At 42.3% G+C, this 23,202-nt stretch overlaps 1 protein-coding gene across 2 annotated transcripts in view; it reads left to right on the top strand.

Annotated features, from left to right (window-relative positions):
• Positions 1–4,238, top strand: part of Plekhf2 (pleckstrin homology and FYVE domain containing 2) — a 30,726-nt gene extending 26,488 nt beyond the window's left edge. For both annotated transcript variants that reach the window (XM_045144774.1, XM_045144773.1), the window contains one exon: positions 1,713–4,238. In XM_045144774.1, the coding sequence (XP_045000709.1) occupies positions 1,727–2,482 (756 nt within the window). In that variant the 5' untranslated portion in view covers positions 1,713–1,726 and the 3' untranslated portion in view covers positions 2,483–4,238. The remainder of the gene's footprint in view (positions 1–1,712) is intronic.
• Positions 4,239–23,202: the final 18,964 nt, after the last annotated feature.

Genomic DNA, 23,202 nt, shown 5'->3' on the forward strand with positions numbered 1-23,202 from the left:
CTCCTGCCATCTCTTCCACAAGCCTTGGAAGGTGTGATAAGAGATATTGCAATACTGAGCATTCCTGTCACTTCTTTCCAGCACCATGATGCCTTCTGAGTCATCCCAAAGTCACTGCCTTCTGAAAAGAGAAGAAGAGTTTTCTACCAAAAGTGAGAGTAGCATTAATATAAGGGTATGAACATTAAGAGAAGTGCTTACTGGGCAATTTCATAAGCATATTATATACATTTAGCCAGATAGCGGTAGATGTTACACAAGGGGAGTGATTTTTGAGCAATGGCTGGGTAAGGTGGGTATTTTAGAGTTCACTACCTACAGTTTGGTGGAAAGCAGGAGACATTTGGAGAGTCCTGGGTTAAACCAGACGAGAACATTAATCCAGGTGAATTCAGTGCTCATCTATACTTGGGAAACTGGTGGACATTTTCTTTAAGTTTGTATAATGTTTGGCCTTCTGTTCAGAATCCCAATGAGAAATTACATGGAATTTTTCAGAGATAAAATATTGTTTGTTTTTCATTTAAAAAAAAAAAAACCAGTGCAATCTTGAACTGGTCATGGTAGCACACATTTGTAATTTCTAGCACTTGGGAGGTAGAGGCAGGACCACTGAGTTTCAAGCCAGCCTGGGCTATGAAGTGAGTCCTTTTCTCCTCTCCTCCTTTTCTCCCTTCCTGTCTTCTTTTCCTTTCAGTTTATTTGTATAGGGTGGGAGAGAGTGTATGAGCACCCCAGGGCCTCTTGTTGCTGCTGGCAAATTGCAGATGCAGATGCAATGCGTTGTGTGGGTACTGAGGAATTGAGCCCTGGCCCAGCAGGCTTTGTGACCCCGAATTTGTAACCACTGTGTCACATCTCCTCAGCCTAGAATCCCTCCTCTCCCCCGAGGTAGGGTCTCACTGTAGCCCAGGTTGGCCTGGAACTGATCGTGATCCTCCTACCTGTGCCTCCCGAGTGCTGGGATTAAGCATGTGCCACCATGCCCGGCTTTTTTTTTTTTAATTAAAGGAGCTGAATGTTGTGGCTAGTCTGGATGCTGAGGTAGGAGGATTGCCATGAGTTTGAGTCAAGTTTGGAGCACACAGTTAATTCTAGGTCAGTCTAAGCTAACATGAGACCCTGCCTCAAACAACACATGAAGTTTTAGTTTACTTTTTAAAAAGATGTATGTTTTGTGGGGGGATGGACGCACTAGGGCCACCAGCCCTGCAAATGAACTCCAGACACGTGTGCCACCTTGTGCATCTGGCTTATGTGGGCCCAGGGGAATCAAACCTGGGTCCTTTGGCTTTGCAAGCACCTTAACCACTAAGCCCTCTCTCTCCAGCCCTGAACATGAAGTTTTATAACTAGTTATGGAACTGGTATGGTGCTATAAGGGAGATGGTTACTAAACTTGTAGTGTGCTTGGAGATTGTTTTAGAGGAAAAGAATATTGGTATATGTAAGCACAATGATTGAGATGGGGAGGTAATATGATGGAGAATGGAATTTCAAAGGGGAAAGTGTGGGATGGGGAGGGAGGGAATTACAATGGGATTTTTTTTATAATCATGGAAAATGCTAATAAAAATAAAAAAATAAAAGAATATTGGAATATTTTGCCTTTGGGCAAAGCAGTGATTTGTGGTATACCAAGTTAGCTATATAATTTATTGTAGGAGTTTATAAATTTGTGTGTCAATTTTTTTTCTTTTTTTCTTTTAAAGGCTATTACCAAAAGATGGTGGATCGTTTGGCAAACAGTGAAGCAAATACCAGACGCATAAGTATAGTTGAAAATTGCTTTGGAGCAGCTGGTCAACCCCTCACTATACCTGGGCGGGTGCTAATTGGAGAAGGAGTATTGACTAAGTTGTGCAGAAAGAAGCCTAAGGCAAGGCAGTTTTTCCTATTTAATGATATTCTTGTATATGGCAACATTGTCATCCAAAAGAAAAAGTACAACAAACAACATATAATCCCCTTAGAGAATGTCACCATTGATTCCATCAAAGATGAAGGAGAATTAAGGAATGGGTGGCTTATCAAGACACCAACTAAATCATTCGCAGTGTATGCTGCCACCGCCACCGAGAAGTCAGAATGGATGAATCACATAAATAAATGTGTTACTGATTTACTCTCCAAAAGTGGGAAGACACCCAGTAATGAGCATGCTGCTGTGTGGGTTCCTGACTCTGAAGCCACTGTGTGTATGCGCTGTCAGAAAGCAAAATTTACACCTGTTAATCGTCGTCACCATTGCCGAAAATGTGGTTTTGTTGTTTGTGGGCCCTGCTCTGAAAAGAGATTTCTTCTTCCAAGCCAGTCTTCTAAGCCTGTGCGGATTTGTGACTTCTGCTATGACCTGCTTTCCACCGGGGACATGGCCACGTGCCAGCCCACTAGATCAGACTCTTACAGTCAGTCACTGAAGTCTCCTTTAAACGATGTATCTGATGATGATGATGACGACGATGATGACAGCAGCGACTAAGAACACGTTTTGAAATATTTAATTGGGCTTGACTATTTGAGAAATCAGCTGTGGCGGAAATGTCAAATTCTTTGCTCTCAGTTACTCTAACAGCGAATTTGCCTGAGAAACTTTGAACCTATGTGCCTCTATCTCTGATAGAAACTAGGCCCCTTGCCTTCTGCTCCTTCCTGGGCTCCAACAGAGATACATTGTTGTTGGGATAATGTTTTGGTTTCTTGTTTATTTCTAGATTATTTTCTTGTAAATTGGGGAGAGATGTTTATTTAACAGATCTTGTACATTTTTTCCCTGTTAAGTGGAAAAAATATAAGCACAGAATGGGAACAAGAGTATAATGTAACTAGTTAATAGTAGCATATTTCTGCCATTCTGTGTAATGGTTAAGACACCAGTGACTATGGTTTGGAAATACCAAGTGGTGCCTTATTGTAATGACACTGTTACATGAAACAAGCCCAGACCCTCTCAGTTTTTGGTTGGTTTAAAGACATCGGTGCTCTTGGTGATAAAATGAATCTTTATTAATGAGTGTAATTCAAAGAACTAAATTTAGAGGTGTCTTCATTCTGTATGAATACATACTTTTCCTAAAATAGTTCTGGTTATATTTTTATATCTTACAGGCACCAGATCACAGTGGTCACATACATGTTTAAATTAATAGGTTGCCATTTTGAAGAGTTTGGTTTGACATTTATCACTAGTTTAGAAATGGCATATTGCATTAGCTTTGACTTTCAGTAAGACTTTTTTTTTAGATGCAGATTCATCTGCTTTCACATTATTTTAGAATGAAAAAGTCTTCTTATAAAACCTTTGGAAATAAGAGTCTTTATAAAAAAAAAAAAATCCCACAGTGGAACATATATCTCCCAAGGCTTGAAGATTTGGAAAAAGAAATGTGTGTAAGGCAGGCCACTCCTAAGTTTTACTAGATGGCATATCTGTGTGAAGTATTGTCTATTGCATTGTGAAATGACCTTGAATTTACAAATGGTGTTATATTTTATAAAGTTTTGTAAAGCCCCAAACAATTTCTATTTTTGTAAGCCAATTGTATGCTTAATCTGTTTCTGAAACCATTTAACAATGTATGGAAATAGAGTAGCCGTTGGTATTTCTAAATTGTGAAGTTTAAGTGGGCCTAGTCTAGATTGTTTTTGAGAAGTGGTTGTTTCTCCTCTGCTGTTGGGGGCAGGCATGAGGTTGACGGTATGTTTACTGCATACACCTGGATGTGTTTGCACTGTCTCACCACTTACTTGTCTGCTGCAGTAACTAAGTCACCAGTCTACAAGTTTTAAGTTCTAAAGTTAAAAATACTCTAAGTCTGGATAACATTCTAAATGTCCTAAGAGGTTTATTGATAATGTGTGGACTGAGAATTTTTCTTATCAGATATTGGTTGAATTACTGTTCAAGTGTGAAAGTGTCTGAAATATTTATGACCCCCTGAAGGGAATGTGAGCGAAAAGCACAACAAAACTAGGGCTTGGAGTTTTGTCTCATTCTGTTCTTTGTTTTGTTTGGTTTTATATCAGGTGGACTTTTTTTTTTTTTCCTTTGGCTTATAGGCAATCTATACATATAGTCAACATAGCTGAAAGGACCGTAAAGTGAGAGAAATGCTAATGGAAACTCGCTGGTACACAGGCGCCTAGTAAATTCAGGATCCAAGGAAAATGTTCTCACAGAACACTGCTTTGTCAACCTCTCTTGACTGTTTTTACAATAAAAACTATTTTGCAACTTATTTCTTATTTATTTCCTATATATTGTGACTTGAGTTTTTCTTTCCTTTTAAGATGAAGTTAATCTGCATATTTATTTATGAGAGAAAGGCAGATGGAGAGAGAATGGGCATGTCAGGCCTCTAGCCACTCACTGTAAATGAACTTCAGATGCATGAACCACCTAGTTCATCTGGCTTTACCTGGGTCCTTAGGCTTTGCAGGCCAGTGCCTTAACCACTAAGCCATCTCTTCAGCTCCCTAATCTGCTTATTTTACCTCAGCATTCAGCAGTAGTGAGTGCCAGGCAGTGTTGTCACCAGAGTTAGAGCAGTAAACAGCTCTCCTTTTCATGAGGTTTACATGCAAATAGAACTTAATGTTGGTGGGGAGGGGACAGGAGGGGTGGGTGGGAGAATGGGCAGGCCGGGGCCTCTAGCCACCACGTGCATCTGCCTTACTTGCCACCTGGAGAATCAAACCTGGGTCCTTTGGCTTTATAGGCAAGTGCCTTAACTTACCATTTTTCCATTTTCAGCCATTTTTCCAGCCCCTCTTCCCCCAACATATATACATTAAAAAAAATTAGCTGGGTGTGGTGGTACATGCCTATAACCCATCATCTGGGAGGCCTTGAACATGCTACGCAAGTGTTCTACACTTCGCTACATCTCCAGTGCCCACCCTCGGAATGAACTTCTAACTCAGAAGTTCTACCCATAGGTATACACCCACCCATGAAAAATGCAACACAAGTGCACATGCAAGCACACACTTGTGCACAGATGTTCATGGCAGCATTATTTGTAGTAGCCCAGAAGTAGGAATAACCCAAATGTCAGCTGAAGAATATATGATAGGTGGGCTGTTGCAGTCCGGTTCACATTGCAGGTAGAAATCACCCAACCAAGAGTAGCTTCTGGGAAAAAGAGATTTATTTTGGCTTACAGGCTCGAGGGGAAGCTTCATGATGGCAGGGGAAAACGATGGCATGAGCAGAGGGCCAACATAAGATGGGCCACAGCAACAGAAGGGTGTGCCAAACACTGGCGAGGGGAAACTGGCTTTAATACCCATAAGCCGGTCCCCAACAATACACTCCCTCCAGGAGGCATTAATTCCCAAATCTCCATCAGCTGGGAACCTAGCATTCAGAACACCTAAGTTTATGGGGGACACCTGAATCAAACCAGCACATGGGTCATACAATAGGATAATTAGCCATAAAAGAGATGTACTCATGAATGCTACAACATGTAACCTTGATAACATTAAGAGAAAAGTTAATTGTCAAAGACCACATAATGCTGGGCAAGGTGGGACATGTCTTTAATCCCAGCACTCAGAGGTAACCGTAGGATTGCTGTGAGTTCAAGGCCACCCTGAGACTGCATGGTGAATGCCAGGTCCCTATGGAGTAGAGGAAGACCCTACCATGAACCCCTCCCTCCAAAAAAAAAAAAAAAAAACGTTACGACTTTGTGAAATGGCCAAAAAAAGGCAAAAACACACAGAAATTTGAGGAATGGGCAGGGAGTGACTTCAGTGAAGCATAGTAAAACTGGATCTGAGCATACCAATTGTGCTTATGTCTTGGGGAAAGTTTTGTTCCCACATCCTTGAGGGAATATACATATACACTTGTACATGCATACCTTTGTACCTAAATTTCTATATCTAGTTTCCATGATGTCATACTGATGTCTCCAATTCTAACACTATAGGATTCCACCCTTCTCTGATGTGGGATCGACTCTGACTGGTTTCAGAATATTTAAACTGTTTGATCAATCTCCTTGCATGTAACTGATCTCCCATCCCCAATACTGTCCCTTTATCACATGTTACTTGGGCCCACACATGGATGTTCCTTTCATACCACTCAGGTCCTCACGTAGACATCTCACACCACACAGACTTATTTCACACCAGCTGCTCCTACCGTGTTGGATTCCAACACCTGACAAGCACCAACATGTGCATCTGGCTTACGTGGGTTCTGGGGAAATCAAACCTGGGTCTTTACGCTTCATAGGCAAACATTTTAACCTCTAAGCCATCTCTCCAGCACCCTTAATAGACGATGAAAAGGACAGTAATGGCTTCAGAGCACACAAGTCTCCAGAAACTATTTGCAACTTAAAAAAAATTTATTTTTTATAATTAACTTCCATGACTGTAAACAATACCCCATAGTAATGCCTTTCCTCCCCCCACTTTCCCTTTTGAAACTTTACTCCATCATGTCCCCTCCCCTCTCCATCAGTTTCTTTTATTGATTGATTGATTTGGGTTTTTCAAGGTAGGATTTCACTCTAGGCTAGCCTGGAATTCACTCTGAATTCTCAGGGTGGCCTCAAACGCAGGGCAATTCTCCTACTTCTGCCTCCTGAGTGCTGGGATAAAAGGTGTGCACCACCACGCCTGGCTTTTGTTTCGATGTCATCAACTTTTCCTCCTATTATGATGGTCTTGTGTAGGTAGTGTCAGGCACTGTGTGGTCATGGATATCCAGGTCATTTTGTGTCTGGGGGAGCATGTTGTAAGTAGTCCTACCCTTCCTTTGGCTCTTACATTCTTTCTGCCACCTCTTCCGCAATAGACCCTGAGCCTTGGAAGGCATGATAGAGATATTGCAGTGCTGAGCACTCCTCTGTCACTTCTCAGCACTGTGATGCCTTCTGAGTCATCCCAAGGTCACTGCCATATGAAAAGTGAAAGTTCTGTAATGGAAAAAATGAGAGTAGCATTAATATACAAGGATGAACATTAACAGAAGTGCTTACTAGGCAGTTTGATGAGCATAGTTTATACATTTAGCCAGACAGCAGCAGACGTTACACCCTTAGGGCTCATGACTACCCCTGTTCTAAGTTTTCAGTATCAGGGATGTGTTCCCTCCCATGGAACAGGCCTCCAGTCAAATTAGAGAGTGGTTGGTTTCCCCCATAACAGATGTGTAACTATTGTACCTGTTGGCTCATTTAGCCTGTTTGGCAAAACATAAGGCCTGCAGTGATACTGTGGAGTATCTTCACTGGTGATTTCTCTCTCTCATTGAGCTGCAATGCAGTGTGGCTTTTTCCAGCTTTCTGTCAGGTGGTCTACATGGAGGAGGTTTTCAGCTCAGTTGCAACAGGATTTCTCAGTGGCCTTACAGCCCAAGTATGTGGAGTCTTCAGCAATAGGGTCTTACCCTCTACTCCTGGTGGGAAATGAAGGGCCTCAGCAATGGCCTGTAATGTTTTGGGGCATCAGGGACCTCCCTGGCCAACAACTCACTGGAAGGTATCCCATCCCTGGCACTGAAAATTTTCTAGTAATCTATGGCTTCTGTGTGTTCCACTGTCCAAAAAAGTAGGTTTCTATGTGACTTATTTATATCCTCTTAGATTTTGATTAGCCCTCCTTCCACGTTTTCTTTACTCAATCTCTTCCCCTGACCTCACTTAGGCCTTTTCACCCCGATTAATCTATTCTACTTACATATACACAATACTGTCCCATTAAGTCTCCCTCCCTTCCTTTGTGTTCCCTTTATATCTCCTTTCTAGCTTACTAGCCCCTGCTACTGAGTTTTCTTCCTATTCACATAGAAGTCCAATCATTTATAGCTAGCATCCACAAATGAGAGAGAACATGTGATGTTTGGCTTTCTGGACCTGGGTTACCTCACTTAGTATAATCCTTTCCAAATTTGTCCATTTTCCTGCAAATTTCATAACTTCATTTTTTTCAACTGCTGAGTAGAACTCCATTGTATAAATGTGCCACATCTTCATTATCCACTCATCAGTTGAAGGACATCTAGGCTGGTTCCATTTCCCAGGTATTGTGAATTGAGCAGCAGTAAACATGGTTGAGCAAGTATCTCTAAGGTAGAGAGACGAGTCCTTAGGATATATGCCTAGGAGTGCTATAGCTGGGTCATATGTTAGATCTTTTTAGCTGTCTCAGGAACCTCCACGCTGATTTCCATAGTGGCTGAACTAGATTGCATTCCCACCAGCAGTGTAGAAGGGTTTCTCTTTTTCCATATCCTCACCAGCATTTATGGTAGTTGTTTTTCATGATGGTAGCCAATCTGACAAGAGTAAGATGAAATCTCAAGTAGTTTAAATTTGCATTTCCTCAATTACTAGGGATGTAGAACATTTTTAAAAGATGTTCATGTGCCATCTGTATTTCTTTTCTTTATTTTTTTTTTTTTTTTTTTTTTTTCGAGATAGGGTCTCACTGTAGCCCAGGCTGACCTGGAGTTCACTATGGAGTCTCAGGGTGGCCTTGAACTCACGGCAATCCTCCTACCTCTGCCTCCAGAGTGCTGGGATTAAAGGCGTGTGCCACCACGCCCGACTCGTATTTCTTCCTTTGAGAACTCTCTATTTAGTTCCATGGCCCGTTTTTTTTTTTTTTTCCCCATAGCCCATTTTTTAATTGGGTTGTTTGATTTCTTAATTTTTTGAGTTCTTTGTATATCCTAGATATTAATCCTCTATCAAGATGTGTAGCTGGCAAAGATTTTTTCCCATTCTGTAGGTTGCCTCTTTGCTCTATTCAGTGTTCTTTGCCATACAAAAGCTGTGTAATTTCATGAGGTACCAGCGGTTAATCTGTGGTTTTATTGCCTGAGCAATTGGGATTATATTCAGAAAGTCTTTGCCAAAACCAAATTTTGAAGGGTTTCCCCTACTTTTTCCTGTAGCAGTTTCAGAATTTCAGGTTTGATATTAAGGTCTTTGATCCATTTGGACTTAATTCTTGTGCATGGAGAAAGATAAGGATCTATTTTCATCCTTGTACAGATACATATCCAGTTTCCTAGTACCATTTGCTAAAGAGGCTGTCTTTCCCCAGTGAGTATTTCTGGCATTTTTGTTGAATATCAGGTGGCTGTAGCTACCCAGGTTTATATCTGGGTCCTGTACTCTGTTCCATTGACCTGTATGTCTGTTTTTGTGCCAGTACCATGCTGTTTTTGTTACTATGGCTCTGCAGTATAGGTTGAAATCAGGTATGGTGATACCACCCGCCTTATTTTTGTTGCTCAAAATTTTAGATATGAGATTTTTTTTTGTGCTTCCAAATGAACTTTTGGATTGTTTTCTCTAGTTCCATAAAGAATGCCTTTGGAATTTTGATGGGGATTGCATTAAGTGTGTAGATTGCTTTTGGTAAAATTGCCATTTTCACAATATTGATTCTTTGATCCAAGAATAAGGGATGTCTTTCCATTTTCTAGTGTCTTCTACAATTTCTTGCTTGAGTGTTTTAAAGTTTGCATTGTAGAGATCCTTCAGTTCCTTAGGTTTATTCCTAGGTAGTATATTTCTTTTGATGTAATTGTGAATGGGAGTGATGTGATTTTATCCTCTGTGTGTTTGTTAGTATATAGGAAGACTACTGATTTCTGTGTGTTTATTTTGTTTCCTGCTACCTGCCTATAGGTATTTATCAGCTCTAACAGTTTGCTGGTAGAGTCTTTAGGGTCCTCTGTAGAATCATGTTATTTGCAATTAATAACTTAAGCTCTTCTTTTCCAATTTGTATCCCTTTTATGTGTGTCTCTTACCTTACTGCTATGGCTAAGACTTCCAGTACTATATTAAATAAAAGAGGGGATAGTGGACACCCTTGTCTCATTCCTGACTGTAGTGGAAAAGCCTTAAGTTTATCTCCATTTAGTAATATGCTGGCTGTTGGCTTGTCATAAATAGCCCTTATTATGTTGAGATATGTTCCTTCTATTCCCAGTCTCTAAGACGTTTATCATGAAAGGATGTTGGATTTTGTCAAATACTTTCTCTGCATCTAATGAGATGATCATGTGATTTTTGTCCTTTAGTCCACTTATATAATGTATTATGTTTATCAATTTGGGTATGTTGAACTATCCCTGCAGCTCTGGGATAAAGCATACTTGTTCAGGATGAATGATCTTTCTGATACATTCTTGTATTCTGTTTGCCAATATTTTGTTGAGAATTTTTGCATCTATGTTCATGAGGCAGATTGGTCTGTAACTTTTTTTTGTTCTATCTTTGCCTGGTTTTGGTATCAGGATGATGCTGGCTTTGTAGAAGGAGTTTGGTAGGATTCCTTTTTTATGGAAAACCTTAAGAAGCAAAGGTGTTAGTTCTTCCCTGAAGGTCTGGTAAAATTCAACAGTGAATCTATCTGGGCCTGGGCTTTTTTTAGTTGGGAGATTATTGATAACTGCTCGGATCTCCATGTTTGTTATAGGTCTATTTAAGTGATTAATCTCACTTTGATTTAATTTAGGTAGGTCATATAAATCAAGAAAAGCATCCATTTCTTTCAGATTTTCATACTTTGTGGAGTATATGCTTTTATAGTATGTCCCTATTATTTTTTGAATTTCTCTAGCATCTGTTGTGATGTTACCTTTTTCATCTGATTTTATTAATTTGTGTCTCTTCTCTCTTTCTTTTGGTCAGATTTGCTAAGGGTTTATCAATCTTGTTTATCCTTTCAAAGAACCAACTCTTTGTTTCATTGATTCTTTGGATTTTTTTTTATTTCTATTTCATTAATCTCTGCCCTAATCTTTATTATTTCTTCCCATCTATTGATTTTCAGTTTGCCTTGTTCTTCTTTTTCCAAGGCTTTAAGGCGAAGCATTAAGTTGTTTACCTGCCACCTTTCTAATTTCTTTTTTTTTTTTAATTTTTATTAGCATTGTCCATGATTATAAAAAAAATATCCCATGGTAATTCCCTCCCTCCCCCCACTAATTTCTTAACATAGGCACTTAAATCTATAAATTTCCCTCTTAGGACTGCCTTCATTGTGTCACAAAGGTTTGGCATTGTGTTCTTATTATCATTTGACTCTATAATTTTTTAAATTTCTTTCTTGATTTCTTCATTGACCCGATCATTTAGTAGTATATTGTTTAGCCTCCATGAGTTTGTGTATGCTCCATAGCTTTTCTTGCCATTGATTTGTAGTTTGATCCCATTGTGATCAGAAAAAAATGCAAGGAATTATTTCAATTTTCCTGTATTTGTTATGATTTGCTTTGTGTCCTAATATGTGGCTTATTTTAGAGAATGTTCCATGTGCTGCTGAAGAGAACGTGTATTCTGCAGCATTTGGATGAAATGTCCTGTAGATATCTGTTAGGCCCATTTGTTTTATGACCTCATTTAATCCAGATGCCTCTGTTTATTTTTTGCTGGGGCGACCTGTCAATTGATGAGAGTGGGGTGTTGAAATCACCCCCTACCACTGTGTTTGGTGTTATCTGTGATCTTAGTTCTAATAGTGTTTGTTCGATGAAGTTGGGAGACCCCATGTTAAATATATATTTAGGATTATAATGTCTTCCTGTTGGAGTGTGCCTTTAATCAATATAAAGTGACCTTCCTTATCTTTCCTAAGTAATAGTGAACTGAAGTCTACCTTGTCTGATATTAGGATAGCAACCCCTGCTTGTTTTCTAGGCCCATTTGCTTGAAACACTGCTTTCCAACCTTTTACCCTAAGATAGTGTCCATCCTTTGTAGAAAGGTGAGTTTCTTGGAGGCAACAAATTGAAGGATCCTGCTTTTTAACTCAGTCTGCAAACCTGTCTTTTGGTTGGGGCATTGAGGCTGTTAATTTTAAGAGTTATTATTGAAAGGTGTGTATTTATTTTTGCCATTTTTTTGTTTTATAGTTCTGGTTTTACCTTTGCTGTCTTGTATTAACTAGTATTTGAGTATGGTTTGTTTTTTCTAGGTTCCTCATATGTGTGCTTTTCTTTCTCTTCAGCATGGAGGATTCTTTCAAGTATTTTCTACAGAGCTGGCTTTGTCTTCAAATACTCCTTTAGCCTGCATTTGTTGTGGAATGTCCTTATTTCTCCATCTATTTGAATGGATAGCTTTTCAGGATAAGGTAATCGTGGTTGACAGTTGTTATCCTTCAGAATTTGGAATACATTATTCCAAGCCCTTCTAACCTTTTTCTTTTCTTTTCTTTTCTTTTTTTTAAAAAACACTTATTTGAGAGAGGGACAGAGGCAGAGTGAAAGAAAGAATGAATGAGCACACCAGGGCTTCCAACCACTGCAAACCAACTTGAGATGCAAGTGCCTTATAACTGCTAAGCCAGCTCTCCAGCCCTCTCTGTCTCTTTGATTTTCTTTTTTTCTCCCTCTTCTCTGAGTTTGAAGTTTACTTCTACTTGCCCTCTTTCCCTCTCAGTTCAGAACTGCCTTCCTTTCCTGTTGATCTGCCCCTTGCCTCTTTTTTTTTTCTTTTCATAATTTTTATGAACATTTTTTTGTGGGGGGTTGAGGTAAGGTCTCACTCTGGCCCAGGCTGACCTGAAATTCACTATGTAGTCTCAGGATGGCCTTGAACTCATGGCAATTCTCCTACCTCACCCTTCTGACTTTTAAAGTTTGTGTTGAGTAATCTGCTGTGATCCTGATGGGTTTGCCTTTGTAGGTAACTTGATTTTTCTCTCTAACTGCTTTCAATATTTTTTCTTTGGTTTGTAATTTAATTATAATATGGTGAGGAGAGGTTTTTTCCATGTTTTGTCTGGTTGGTGTTATAAAGGATTCCTGTATCTTCATTGGCATCTCTTCCAATTTGGGGGAAGTTTTCTTCTATGATTTGTTGAAAACATCTGCTATGCCTTTGGAGTGAAATTCTTCCTTTATACCTTGAATTCTTATGTTTGATGTTTTCATAGTGTCCCAAATATCTTGAAATTCCCTTTCATACTTTCCTATTAGTTTGTCTTTCTCTCTGTTAGACTGTATTAGATCTGCCACCTGCTCTCCTAGTTTAGATATTCTGTCCTCTCCTTCATCCATTCTACTGGTGAAATTTTCTACAGAGTTTATTTCATTAACTTTTTAAAAAAATTTATTTTACTTCATTGCTAGTAATTCTGACTGGTTTTTCATTATTATTTCTATTTCCTTATTTAATGTCTTGTATTGTCCTCTTTATTTCATTAAATTGGTTTCCTGTGTCCTCTTTGATTCCTTTGATTTCCTCGAACATATTTATAATCATTCTTTTAGAGGAAATGCCTAAGATTTCAAATTGGTCTCACTGGAGGTCATTTCTGGTACATTAATACTTTTTGGTGAATTTATGTTGTCTTGATTTTTTGTGTTTCTTGAGTTATAATGTACATATTTTTGCATCTTTGATTAATTTAATGCTTGGATTTTCTAATTAGTTGCAGTATTGTTAGATGTATCTATCAATCTGATGTTATGTTATATATCTTCAGGGTAGGAGCTTAAGGTGCTAGGTGTGGCTCTTAAGACTGAGTATCTACAAAAGTGACCCTTGATGTTCAGTTTGCCTGCTATGAGAGCATTCAAGTGGGCTAAGTGGAGCAAAATACAGGCAGCTTCTAGAATTTAACTAAACAATGCACACATTGAATGGAAAACAGCACAGAGTATTTATGCAGGAGTGGGTATTATGTCAACCAGGTCCTCTAACAAAGTCACAGTCCCTTAGGGTGTGTGTTGCCCACACCCTTAATCCTGTCAACTAGGAGGCTAAGATTTCTGGTCTGTTGAGGGTTCCAAGTCAGCCTGTGACCAAGTGAGTCCCTTCCCTAATGAACAATAGAAGAGGAAACAAAGGCACTATAAGTCAAGAAACAAGCAAGCCCCAGATATAGCTTATTTAATAATGTCAAATGTCAAATTTCAGTAGCTGTTGCTTTCCAGGAGGGGACTTTATAATGACTAGTTGCTTGCCATTTAGGTTTTTTTTTTTTTCCCCCACAATGCAAAAATGACCTGTTGTTTTCAATAAATGAAAATGTCAATTACAAAAAAAAAAAACAAAAGAAAAGAAAGAAAGAATGTCAAATTTGACCATCCATCAGATTTAACAGATAACTTATTCTGACATGGAAGGTGCAATTAGCACTTCTAATTCAAGCCTATATACCAGGCTTATTTGGCAGGTACTGACCTGGTGTAATCCCAGTTACCTTTTGGGATTGTTTTGATCTCAGTTATGCTACGCTCCCACTTGGGTCCTTCTTCGCTGCACTGTGGGCTCAGGTAGGCTGGCTGGGTCGCTGGATTGCTGCCCTGGTCACCTGTGTCAGGTGCTGGGTGCTATGCAGGTGAGCTCCCTTCCTCGGGTCTCTGGTGCTCCTTGGTGCTTGTGCTGGCGGCGGGGGAGGGGAGGCTGCGGATGGTGGCTCTAGTCCTCCCATGGTCACGTGATCGTGTTCCTCACTAGCTGCTCCTCCATTCTTCCCTGCCGTGCTCCCTTCAAATTTCTTGAATTTGCAAGCAGGCCAGTGTGAGTGGAGAATCCCCTCACCTGGCTTTTCCTGCCGCTCAGGTCTAGGCAGTCTGGATCTCTCCTACTTCTCTGCTATAGTTGATAATTTCTTATACAACTCACTTTTTAGTAGAAGAGTGTGTTTTGCTGGATTTATTTAGGCTTTTTCCCCCTAGGCTGCTTTGGTGTGGTTCCTACACTGCTGTCTTAACCAGAAGTCCTATTTGCAACTTTTATGATATGAAAAATAAACTGCCACTATTCAGAAAATATCTAAAATAGAAGCATATGGCATGAACAGTAGGGTGCAAGGGAATGGTGCTAATTAAATTATAATAATTGCACAATAATTTATTATTTGCAAATAGAAAAGTCAGAACCAAGTGCTAGAATAAATCCTTTAAGAGAGCACACACACACATGCACACTTGAACTGCTATTTTGAAAATTAGTTTGCTTTTGTTTATGTATTTTTATTTCTTCATTTATTTGAGTGGGGGGACAGGCAGAGAGAGAGAATGGGCATGCCAGGGCCTCCAGCCACTGCAAATGAACTCCAGATGCGTGCGCCCCCTTGTGCATCTGGCTTACATGGGTGCTAGGGAATGGAACCAGAGTCCTTAGGCTTTGCAGGCAAACTCCTTAATCGCTAAGCCATTTCCCCAGCCCCTAGTTTGCTTTTCAATTCGCATAACAGGTTATTTTGGGACTTAATGACTTCCAATTTAATAGGCAGTTTTGAAATTTTTGAGAGAGAGTATGGGTAGGTTAGGACTTATTACCACTGCAAACAAACTCAAAATGTATGTGCCACCTCATGTATCTGGCTTTATGTGTGTACTGGGGATCATACAGCCATCTCTCCAGCCTCTCTCTCTTTCTCATTCTCTGTGTGTTTTCAAGGTAGGGTCTCGCGCTAGCCCAGGTTGGCCTGGAATTCACTATGTAGTCTCAGTCTCAGGGTAGCCTCAAACTCAATGATCCTCCTACCTCTGCCTCCCAAGTGCTGGTGTTAAAGGCATGCACTACCACGCCTGGCTTGGCTCTGTTTTAAAAGCAACCTTAGGAAATAAATGTTTTGTTTGATGTTAGGGTTTTTTTTTTTTTGAGACAGGCTTTTGCTGTATGGTCCATGCCGGCAATGATCCTCTGTCTCCGCCTTCTGAGTGCTGGGATTACAGGCCTGAGGCACCTCGCCTGGCTTTTGTTTATTTATTTTTTTGTTTTGAGGTAGGGTCTCACTCTGGTTCAGACTGACCTGGAATTTACTATGTAGTTTCAGGGTGGCCTTGAACTCAGAGCAATCCTCCTACCTCTGCCTACCAAGTGCTAGGATTAAAGGCATGTGCCATCAGCCCAGCTTCGCCTGGCTTTTAGAGGAGTAGTTTAGCATCTGAATGTCTCTAAGACAGTGATGGAAACCTATGTTAATAAAGGTCAGGTTTATGCTTTTACATGGATGAAGGTGTGAAAAGCATGCTTCATGCAGGAATAGAAGAGACTCGTTCCTCAAATTTATATTCCATCCTGGGAAGCATCAGTGGTGACATTAAGTTTATAGGGACGTAAGCCAGATGCACAAGGGGGCGCATGCATCTGGAGTTCATTTGCAGTGGTTTAATAGTTTTTATGACTTAGAGTATATGTATTTACATTTTCATTTTTGAAATATTTTATTTTATTTATTTGACAGAGAAAGAGGGGGAGAGATAATGGGTGCCTAAGGGCCTCCAGCCACTGCAAACAAACTCCAGATGCATGTGCCCCTTTGTGCATCTGGCTAACATGGGTCCTGGTGAATTGAACCTGGGTCCTTTGGCTTTGCAGACAGACAGACGCCTTAACCACTAAGCCATCCCTCCAGCCCTGCTTTTTAGTTTTTTGAAACAGGGTATCATGTAGCCTAGGCTGGTCTTAAACTTTAAAAATTTTTTTTTTTGATTTTGGTTTTTTGAGGTGGGGTCTCATACTAGGCTCAGGCTGACCTGGAATTCACTGGGTAGTTTCAGGGTGGCCTCGAACTCATGGTGATCCTCCTACCTCTACTTCCCGAGCGCTGGGATTAAAGGCATGTGCCACCACTCCTGGCTTTTTAAAAACTTTGACAACTTCCATAATTATGGACAATAAACCATGATAATTCCCACCCCTCCCCGACTTTCCCCTTCACAAATCCACTCTCCATCATATCCCCTCCCTCTCTCAATTAGTCTTATTTTGATGTCATCCTTTCCTCCTATTATGAGGATCTTGTGTTGGTAGTACGAGGCGCTGTGAGATTATGGATGTTGAGGCCAAGTTGTGTCTGGATGATTGCACTGTAAGCAGTCTCACCCTTCCTTTGGCTCTTACATTCTTTCCACCACCTCTTCCACAGTGGACCCTAAGCCTTAGAGGGTGTAGTAGATGTTTCAGTGCTGAACACTCTTATGTCCCTTCTCTTGGCACTGTAGTGCTTTTTGGGTCATCCCAGTGGTCACTGCCATCTGAAAAGATAAGCTTCTCTCACCAAACGTCCAAGTGGCATTACTATATGGGTCTGAACATTAAGAAAAGTGCTTACAGGACAGTTTGGTGAGCATAATGTATGCATTTAGCCAGACATCAGCAGGCATTACACCCTTAGGGCTCATGACCTTCTCCCCTTCACAGGCTTTTGATTAGGTTTTCAGAACCAGGAATGTATTCCCTTGGGAGTGGGCCTCCAGGCTAACTAGAGAGTAGTTGGTTTCCCCCTGTAACAGACATGCCACTATTGCACCCATTCTGTCATTTGCCCTGGCTGGCCAAACTTAAGGCTTGCAATGTCCACTGTTTTTACTGCTGATGACCTCTGTTCCCATAGGGCTGCATGGAGTGTAGCTTTCTCTAGCTTTCTGTCAGCTGGTCTACAAGGAGGTTTTCAGTTCAGCTCAAGTGGCCTTGAACTCTTAATTCTCCTGCCTTCATCTCCCAAATTCTGGGCAGACAGGCATAAATCAGTTTATGCTAGACCCCACAAGGTAAGGTCTCACTCTAGCCCAGGCTAACCTGGAATTCACTATGAAGTCTCAGTGTGGCCTCGAGCTCACAGCCATCCTTCTACCTCTGCCTCCTGAGTGCTGGGATTAAGGGTATGCACCACCATGCCCAGCTAGTTTTAGTGTTTTTGAGACAAGATCTTAACCTGTAGTCCAGGCTAGCTTGCAACTCACTACATAGCCCATGTTGGCCTTTAACCTATAACATTTCTCTTTCCTCACCCTCTGAAGTACTGGTATTATAGGTGTGAGCCAGTATGCCCATCTATAGTATTTTAGTTATTAAGTCAGTTGGATTCTTATGTCAGCTCTTAAGGGTAGGTATAATATTACTGTCTGATATACGGAGCCAGGGAGGTAGGTCACACATCTAATCAGTGGCAGGCCCAGGGTGTGTGGCTCCAGGGCTCCTGTCCTGCATAAGAGGTTATCATTCCCAGTCAGGAAAGTCTGTTTGGGGGAACTACTGAGGGTCTGTGAGCAAAGGCAATACTGACAGACTCCAGCTCTCATGTCAGCCCCAACTCAGAGGGTACCTCTTTCCTCCTTATTTACTAGATTTTTGTTTCTTCCCTACTGCTGTATTTCTCTAAGCTTATCTACCATGTTTAATGTTTCTTTATAAATCTTTCTTCCCTAGAAAGTGTGATTTTCCTTGGGGAAAAGATTTTTTTAAAATGCTTTTTACTTCTTTCAGACACAGGGAATGGGTGTGCCAGGGCCTTCAGCCACTGCAAATGAACTCCAGACCCATGTGCCACCACCTTGTGCACCTGGCTTACGTGGGTCCTGGGGAATTGCACCTGGGTCCTTTGGCTTTGTAGGCAAGTGCCTTAACTGCTAAACCATCCCTCTAGCCCTCTTCTTTCTTAAGAATCCCTTCATGAGCAAAGATTCTTTATCAATGGCAGGAAATGCCCCAGGTCTCTATGTTCAACAAAGCACCCCAAATTTTGATATCAGCAAAAAAAGTGTGCTTACTATGCAAGCCAGCTTTGAGGCAACTTCCTTCCTGGGCCCCATCAGCTCCTTTCATGTGGAAATGATGCAGCTGCCATTATTCCACACTTTCCTGTTGGCTTTCACGTCAAGGTCATGGCTCGGTGCATGACTCATTCATTTACTAGTGGCACACTTGCTCTTCTTGAACAGGTATTTTCCTACCAGGCCATATCTTGGGCTCTGGGATCAGCAGTGATCAAAATAGTCAAAGCTGGGTATGGTAATGCACTCGTTTAATCCCAGCACTCAGGAGGCTGAGGTAAAACTATTGCCAGGAGTTCAAGGCCAGCCTGGACTCCAGAGCAGAGTGAGTTTCAGGTCAGCTTGGGCTAGAGTGAAACCCTATTACCCAAAAAAAGAAAAAAAAAATTCTGGGGGAGACGGCTGAGTGGATAAAGTCCTTGGCCTGTGAGTATGAGGCTGGAGCTTGGATCCCCAGCACCCATGGGAAGTCATATGCAGTACTGAGCATCTGCAGCACCAGCACTCCTAGAGCGAGAGGAGAGGTACAGCCAGGAGAATCCACTCATGGGCCAGCAAGCTTGCTGTACGCAAGTGGCAATTAGGAAGAAATCCTGCCTCAAGCAAGGTGGGAGGGGAGGATTGGCATCTGGAGTCGTCCTCTGTCCTACACACGACTTTAAACAAGGTCTGATGTTCTCACTCATGAAGCTTGTATGCTACTGTAACATAATACAACGACATAGATGAGTTTGTGCTTAAAAATGAGGTAGAGTGTTAGAGATTGAAAGTGATGAGGGGAAGGTCAGTTTTTAAGGTCCTATGATATACATAGCAGGTGCTTCATAAACGCTGGACTGAATAAAAACGAATGCTTAAGAGAGCCAGGCGTGGTGGCTCACACCTTTAATCTCAGCACTCTGGGAGGCAAAGGTAGGAGAATGGCTGTGAGTTGCCTTGAGACTAGTGAATTCCAGGTCCACCTGAGCTAGAGTGAGACCCTACCTTGCAAATCAAAACAAAAAAGATAGTTATATATGGTGGTGTGTATGTCTACAATCACTCAAGAAGCCAGGACCAAAGAATCACAAGTTCAAAGGAAGTCTGGGTTGGGCTACCTAGCAAGAACAAGTCTTGGAAAAAATAAAAATGAGAGCAAGAGAGAGAGAGAGAGAGAGAGGGAAAGAGAGAGAGGCTCAAAATAGAAATTGGGTTCACTGTTCCTAAGAAAGAATGGAGTTCCATCCTGAAGGATTTAAGCAACCCATGGTTAACAAAGCCAGCCTACATGAAGATGGGCCCTCCTAGAAGTGTCTGGCTTGGATTCAGGAACTTGTCTGCTTATTGCATTCAAACAGAAAGATAATTTTCAGGGTCAAGTTTACACACATCTTTTAATTAATGAATTTGTTAGTATTTTCCCTTGAGGGCTACTAAAGAAAGATGAATCTCGCTGTGGAGTGACAAGGATAAAGACTCCTGAGTGAGCTGGACATGCCACCAATGGTGGTAACTGGAGTGCTTGCCAAACTCTAGCTCTGCCTGCCAGGGCTTCGTCTCATTTAAAGTCATCCTGTGTCCTAGTCTGTCATCAGAAGGGAGCCTTTGAAGCCAACTACTTGCCTGCTTTGTTTGGCTTCTGAGGACAGCCACTAACTAGGGCATTATGTAGCTAAAGAACGTGGCCCTTTCCAATTCTTTGCCAGTTCTTGAGACAAGGGACTTTGAAAAGATGCTTTCTGAAGCTGGATTTGGACAACATCCAGATCAAATGTGACCTCCCCTAAGCCTTCCCAGCAACCCTCACCTTCATCCCCACTTCCCAACAAAATTGTGTTTTTGCCCCTTGTCAGCACCGCTATTGCTGGCTTGTGTTGCTGAACTGGGCTTGTGGCTTGGAACCCCGTTTAAAAAAAAAAAAAAAAAAAAAAAAGGGGCTTCCTAGCTGGCCATGCCCTCAGCACTTGGGAGGTGGGGGCAGGAGGGGCAAGAGGTCAAGGTCATCTTTAGCTGCATAGTGATTTCAGCGCCAGTCTGGGTGACATGAGTTCCTGCTTGCAAAAAGGACTTCCTTTAGTCCACAGCATCTGCACCGGCCTGACACTGAGGAGGCATGGTTGGCGCTTGCCACACTCAATTTGGGAATGGCCTACTCGAGCTTACTCTCTTTGGGGAAGATTAATGTCTTTGCAGGGTGCAGACATACTGTCTTCAAGCCTGAAGAGGCAGTTTTAGGTGCGGATTCTGCAGTTCATGGAGTGCCAAGGATACCAGATACCTGTTCCTGCTCCACAGGCTGCTCTGAGGGTGAGACAGGAGGAGTGCTTGCCTGGCCTTGTGTTCGAGGGGCTAGAAGGGCAAGCCCTCAGTGGGGATTTCCCTTTGAAATAACCTTCATGCTGCTTCCCTGGGCAATCCTCCTACTTCTGCCTCTCAAGTGCTGGGATTAAAGGCATGTGCCACCATGCCAGATAAGCCTCTCATTTTTTTAAAAAATTTTTTTAAAAATTATTTATTTATTTATTTATTTGAGAGCGACAGACACAGAGAGAAAGAAAGATAGAGGGAGAGAGAGAGAGAGAATGGGCGCGCCAGGGCTTCCAGCCACTGCAAACGAACTCCAGACACGTGCACCTCCTTGTGCATCTGCCTAACTTGGGACCTGGGGAACCAAGCCTCGAACCAAGGTCCTTAGGCTTCACAGGCAAGTGCTTAACCGCTAAGCCATCTCTCCAGCCCGAGCCTCTCATTTTTTATAGTCCTGTTCTCTCTTTTTTTCCCCCCAAGGTAGGGTTTCACTCTAGTCCAGGCTGACCTGGAATTCACTATGTAGTTAAAGGCCTGTTCTTGATTTTCACATCACTGCAAAAGAAAGTCCAGCAGGGGGCTGGAGAGATGGCTTACTGGTTAAGGTGCTTGCCTGTGAAGTTTAAGGACCCAGGTTTGATTCCCTAGTACTCATGTAAGCCAGCTGCATAGGGTGGCACATGTGTCTGGAGTACATTTGCAGTGACTGGAGGCCCCAATGTGCCCATTCTCTTTCATATTAAAGAAAAAGTCCATGTTTTTTTCTTTGCAAGGCGAGCTTTAGAAATGATGGGCCAACGAGCCACTAGGGTGGAGAGGGTCCTGGGAAGGGAACTGATGGCGCAGTGGCCAAGAAGTGGCCTGCTGGTCCCTTCTGGCTGGGAGGCTCTGCGGGACATCGTCACATTGCCTGCCCGAGGCTCACAGAGTGGCTGCCTCGCCAGTGTCCCCTCTTGACAGAGCCCTTGACCTGAGAAATGCCTGAAGGACTGGGGGTGAGGAGCGGTGAACAGGCAACAGCTGTGCCTCCCGGGACCCTCCACCCCCTCGGATAAAGCAGCCTTTCCCTTTGCAGACTGTACTTGAGTCAGCCACAGGACGCTCTGCACACACGGCCTTCCCTTGGCACTGTCTTCCTGGCTTATTCTTGTCTTGTTCTGGAAACCTCGCGGGCTGGGAGGTCCCTGTCTCCAGTGGGCTCGATTGGACTCCTACGTGCCAGCGGAGTAAAATGGCCAGTACATTTTCTCTCTGAAAGCAAAGGTGGCAGAAGGAGCCAGTCCTTCCCCAGCCATATGAAGATCCTTTGTGGTCCGCCCTCCATGCAGTATGTGAAAGCCATCGACACCTCACCTTCTCTTGCTCTCTAACCCACCTTGGATATGGTTGAGCCTGTAACCCAAGCAGTGGGCACAGTTGAGGGCAGGGCAGTGTGTCCACCCGGTCTTCACGTTAACTTCCCACACTACCCATATGGCGTTTGTCAGCTGGCCCACCTCCCCATGAGTCACACACCAATGAGAGCATAAACATGGCTGTTCCCTGCCTCCCCTCACGCACAGGCAGAACAAGGTCCCATCTAGCCAGGGCTGTGCACACGTGCCAGCCACAGTGCACTGTCCCGGGAGAGTGCAGACCTAGACTTTGGGAGCGAGGCTCGGAGTGGACCCTCCGTCTCTCCAGCTAGGAGTACAAGCTCTGCCCTCCTCTCCTGAGGTCTCTGGTCACCACATCCTCAAGGCAAATTGCCTTGTCCCCACTCCTCTCAGCATGGGTTGCCTGGTCTGAGTCACCAAGTGGCCCACATTCATGACACAGGCTACTCCGGGGGCATCCTTGCAATAGCTTTCTCAGCCAGAAATGGACAGAAGACCCTTGTGGCCCGTGAGGGTCACCTGCCCCAGCCAAGGCCCTGCACAGTCTGACTTCTGGATCCCTCTTGTCATACTCAATGCCACTGTCTTGCTCAGCAATGCCATGTCCTGTGCACACTTAAAAAAAAAAGAAATGATGGGCCAAACTGGCCTGGTAAAGGCCACCAAGTTCCCCTCCACTCCTCACCACCTCTTTCCCATTCTTTTGTTGTTAATGTCTGTTCCCAAACAGGCCTAAGGATGCTCAGGAATAGACCTGCTCCTGTAATTTCCCACTGCTTCTTAGAAAACAAAAAGAAACAAAAACAAACAAAAAACAACCCTTTTTCTTTAGAAATAATAGTGAATGTAGATGAGATTACTATGTCCCAATGGAGAAACCAAAAGCTGCATCTTTATTGGATCTTTCCATTGACTTAGGTCAGCCGATGCCATACTGTGATCCTTTGATAACTCCAAATATATATGGAAAAAGAAATACAAACCAATAAAAGTTTGCTGGTCATGGCAGCTTGCTTCTCCTCGGTGTGTCTGTCTTCTTGA

Source organism: Jaculus jaculus, chromosome 2 (assembly GCF_020740685.1).
Source record: "Jaculus jaculus isolate mJacJac1 chromosome 2, mJacJac1.mat.Y.cur, whole genome shotgun sequence".
Classification (NCBI taxonomy): Eukaryota; Metazoa; Chordata; class Mammalia; order Rodentia; family Dipodidae; genus Jaculus; species Jaculus jaculus.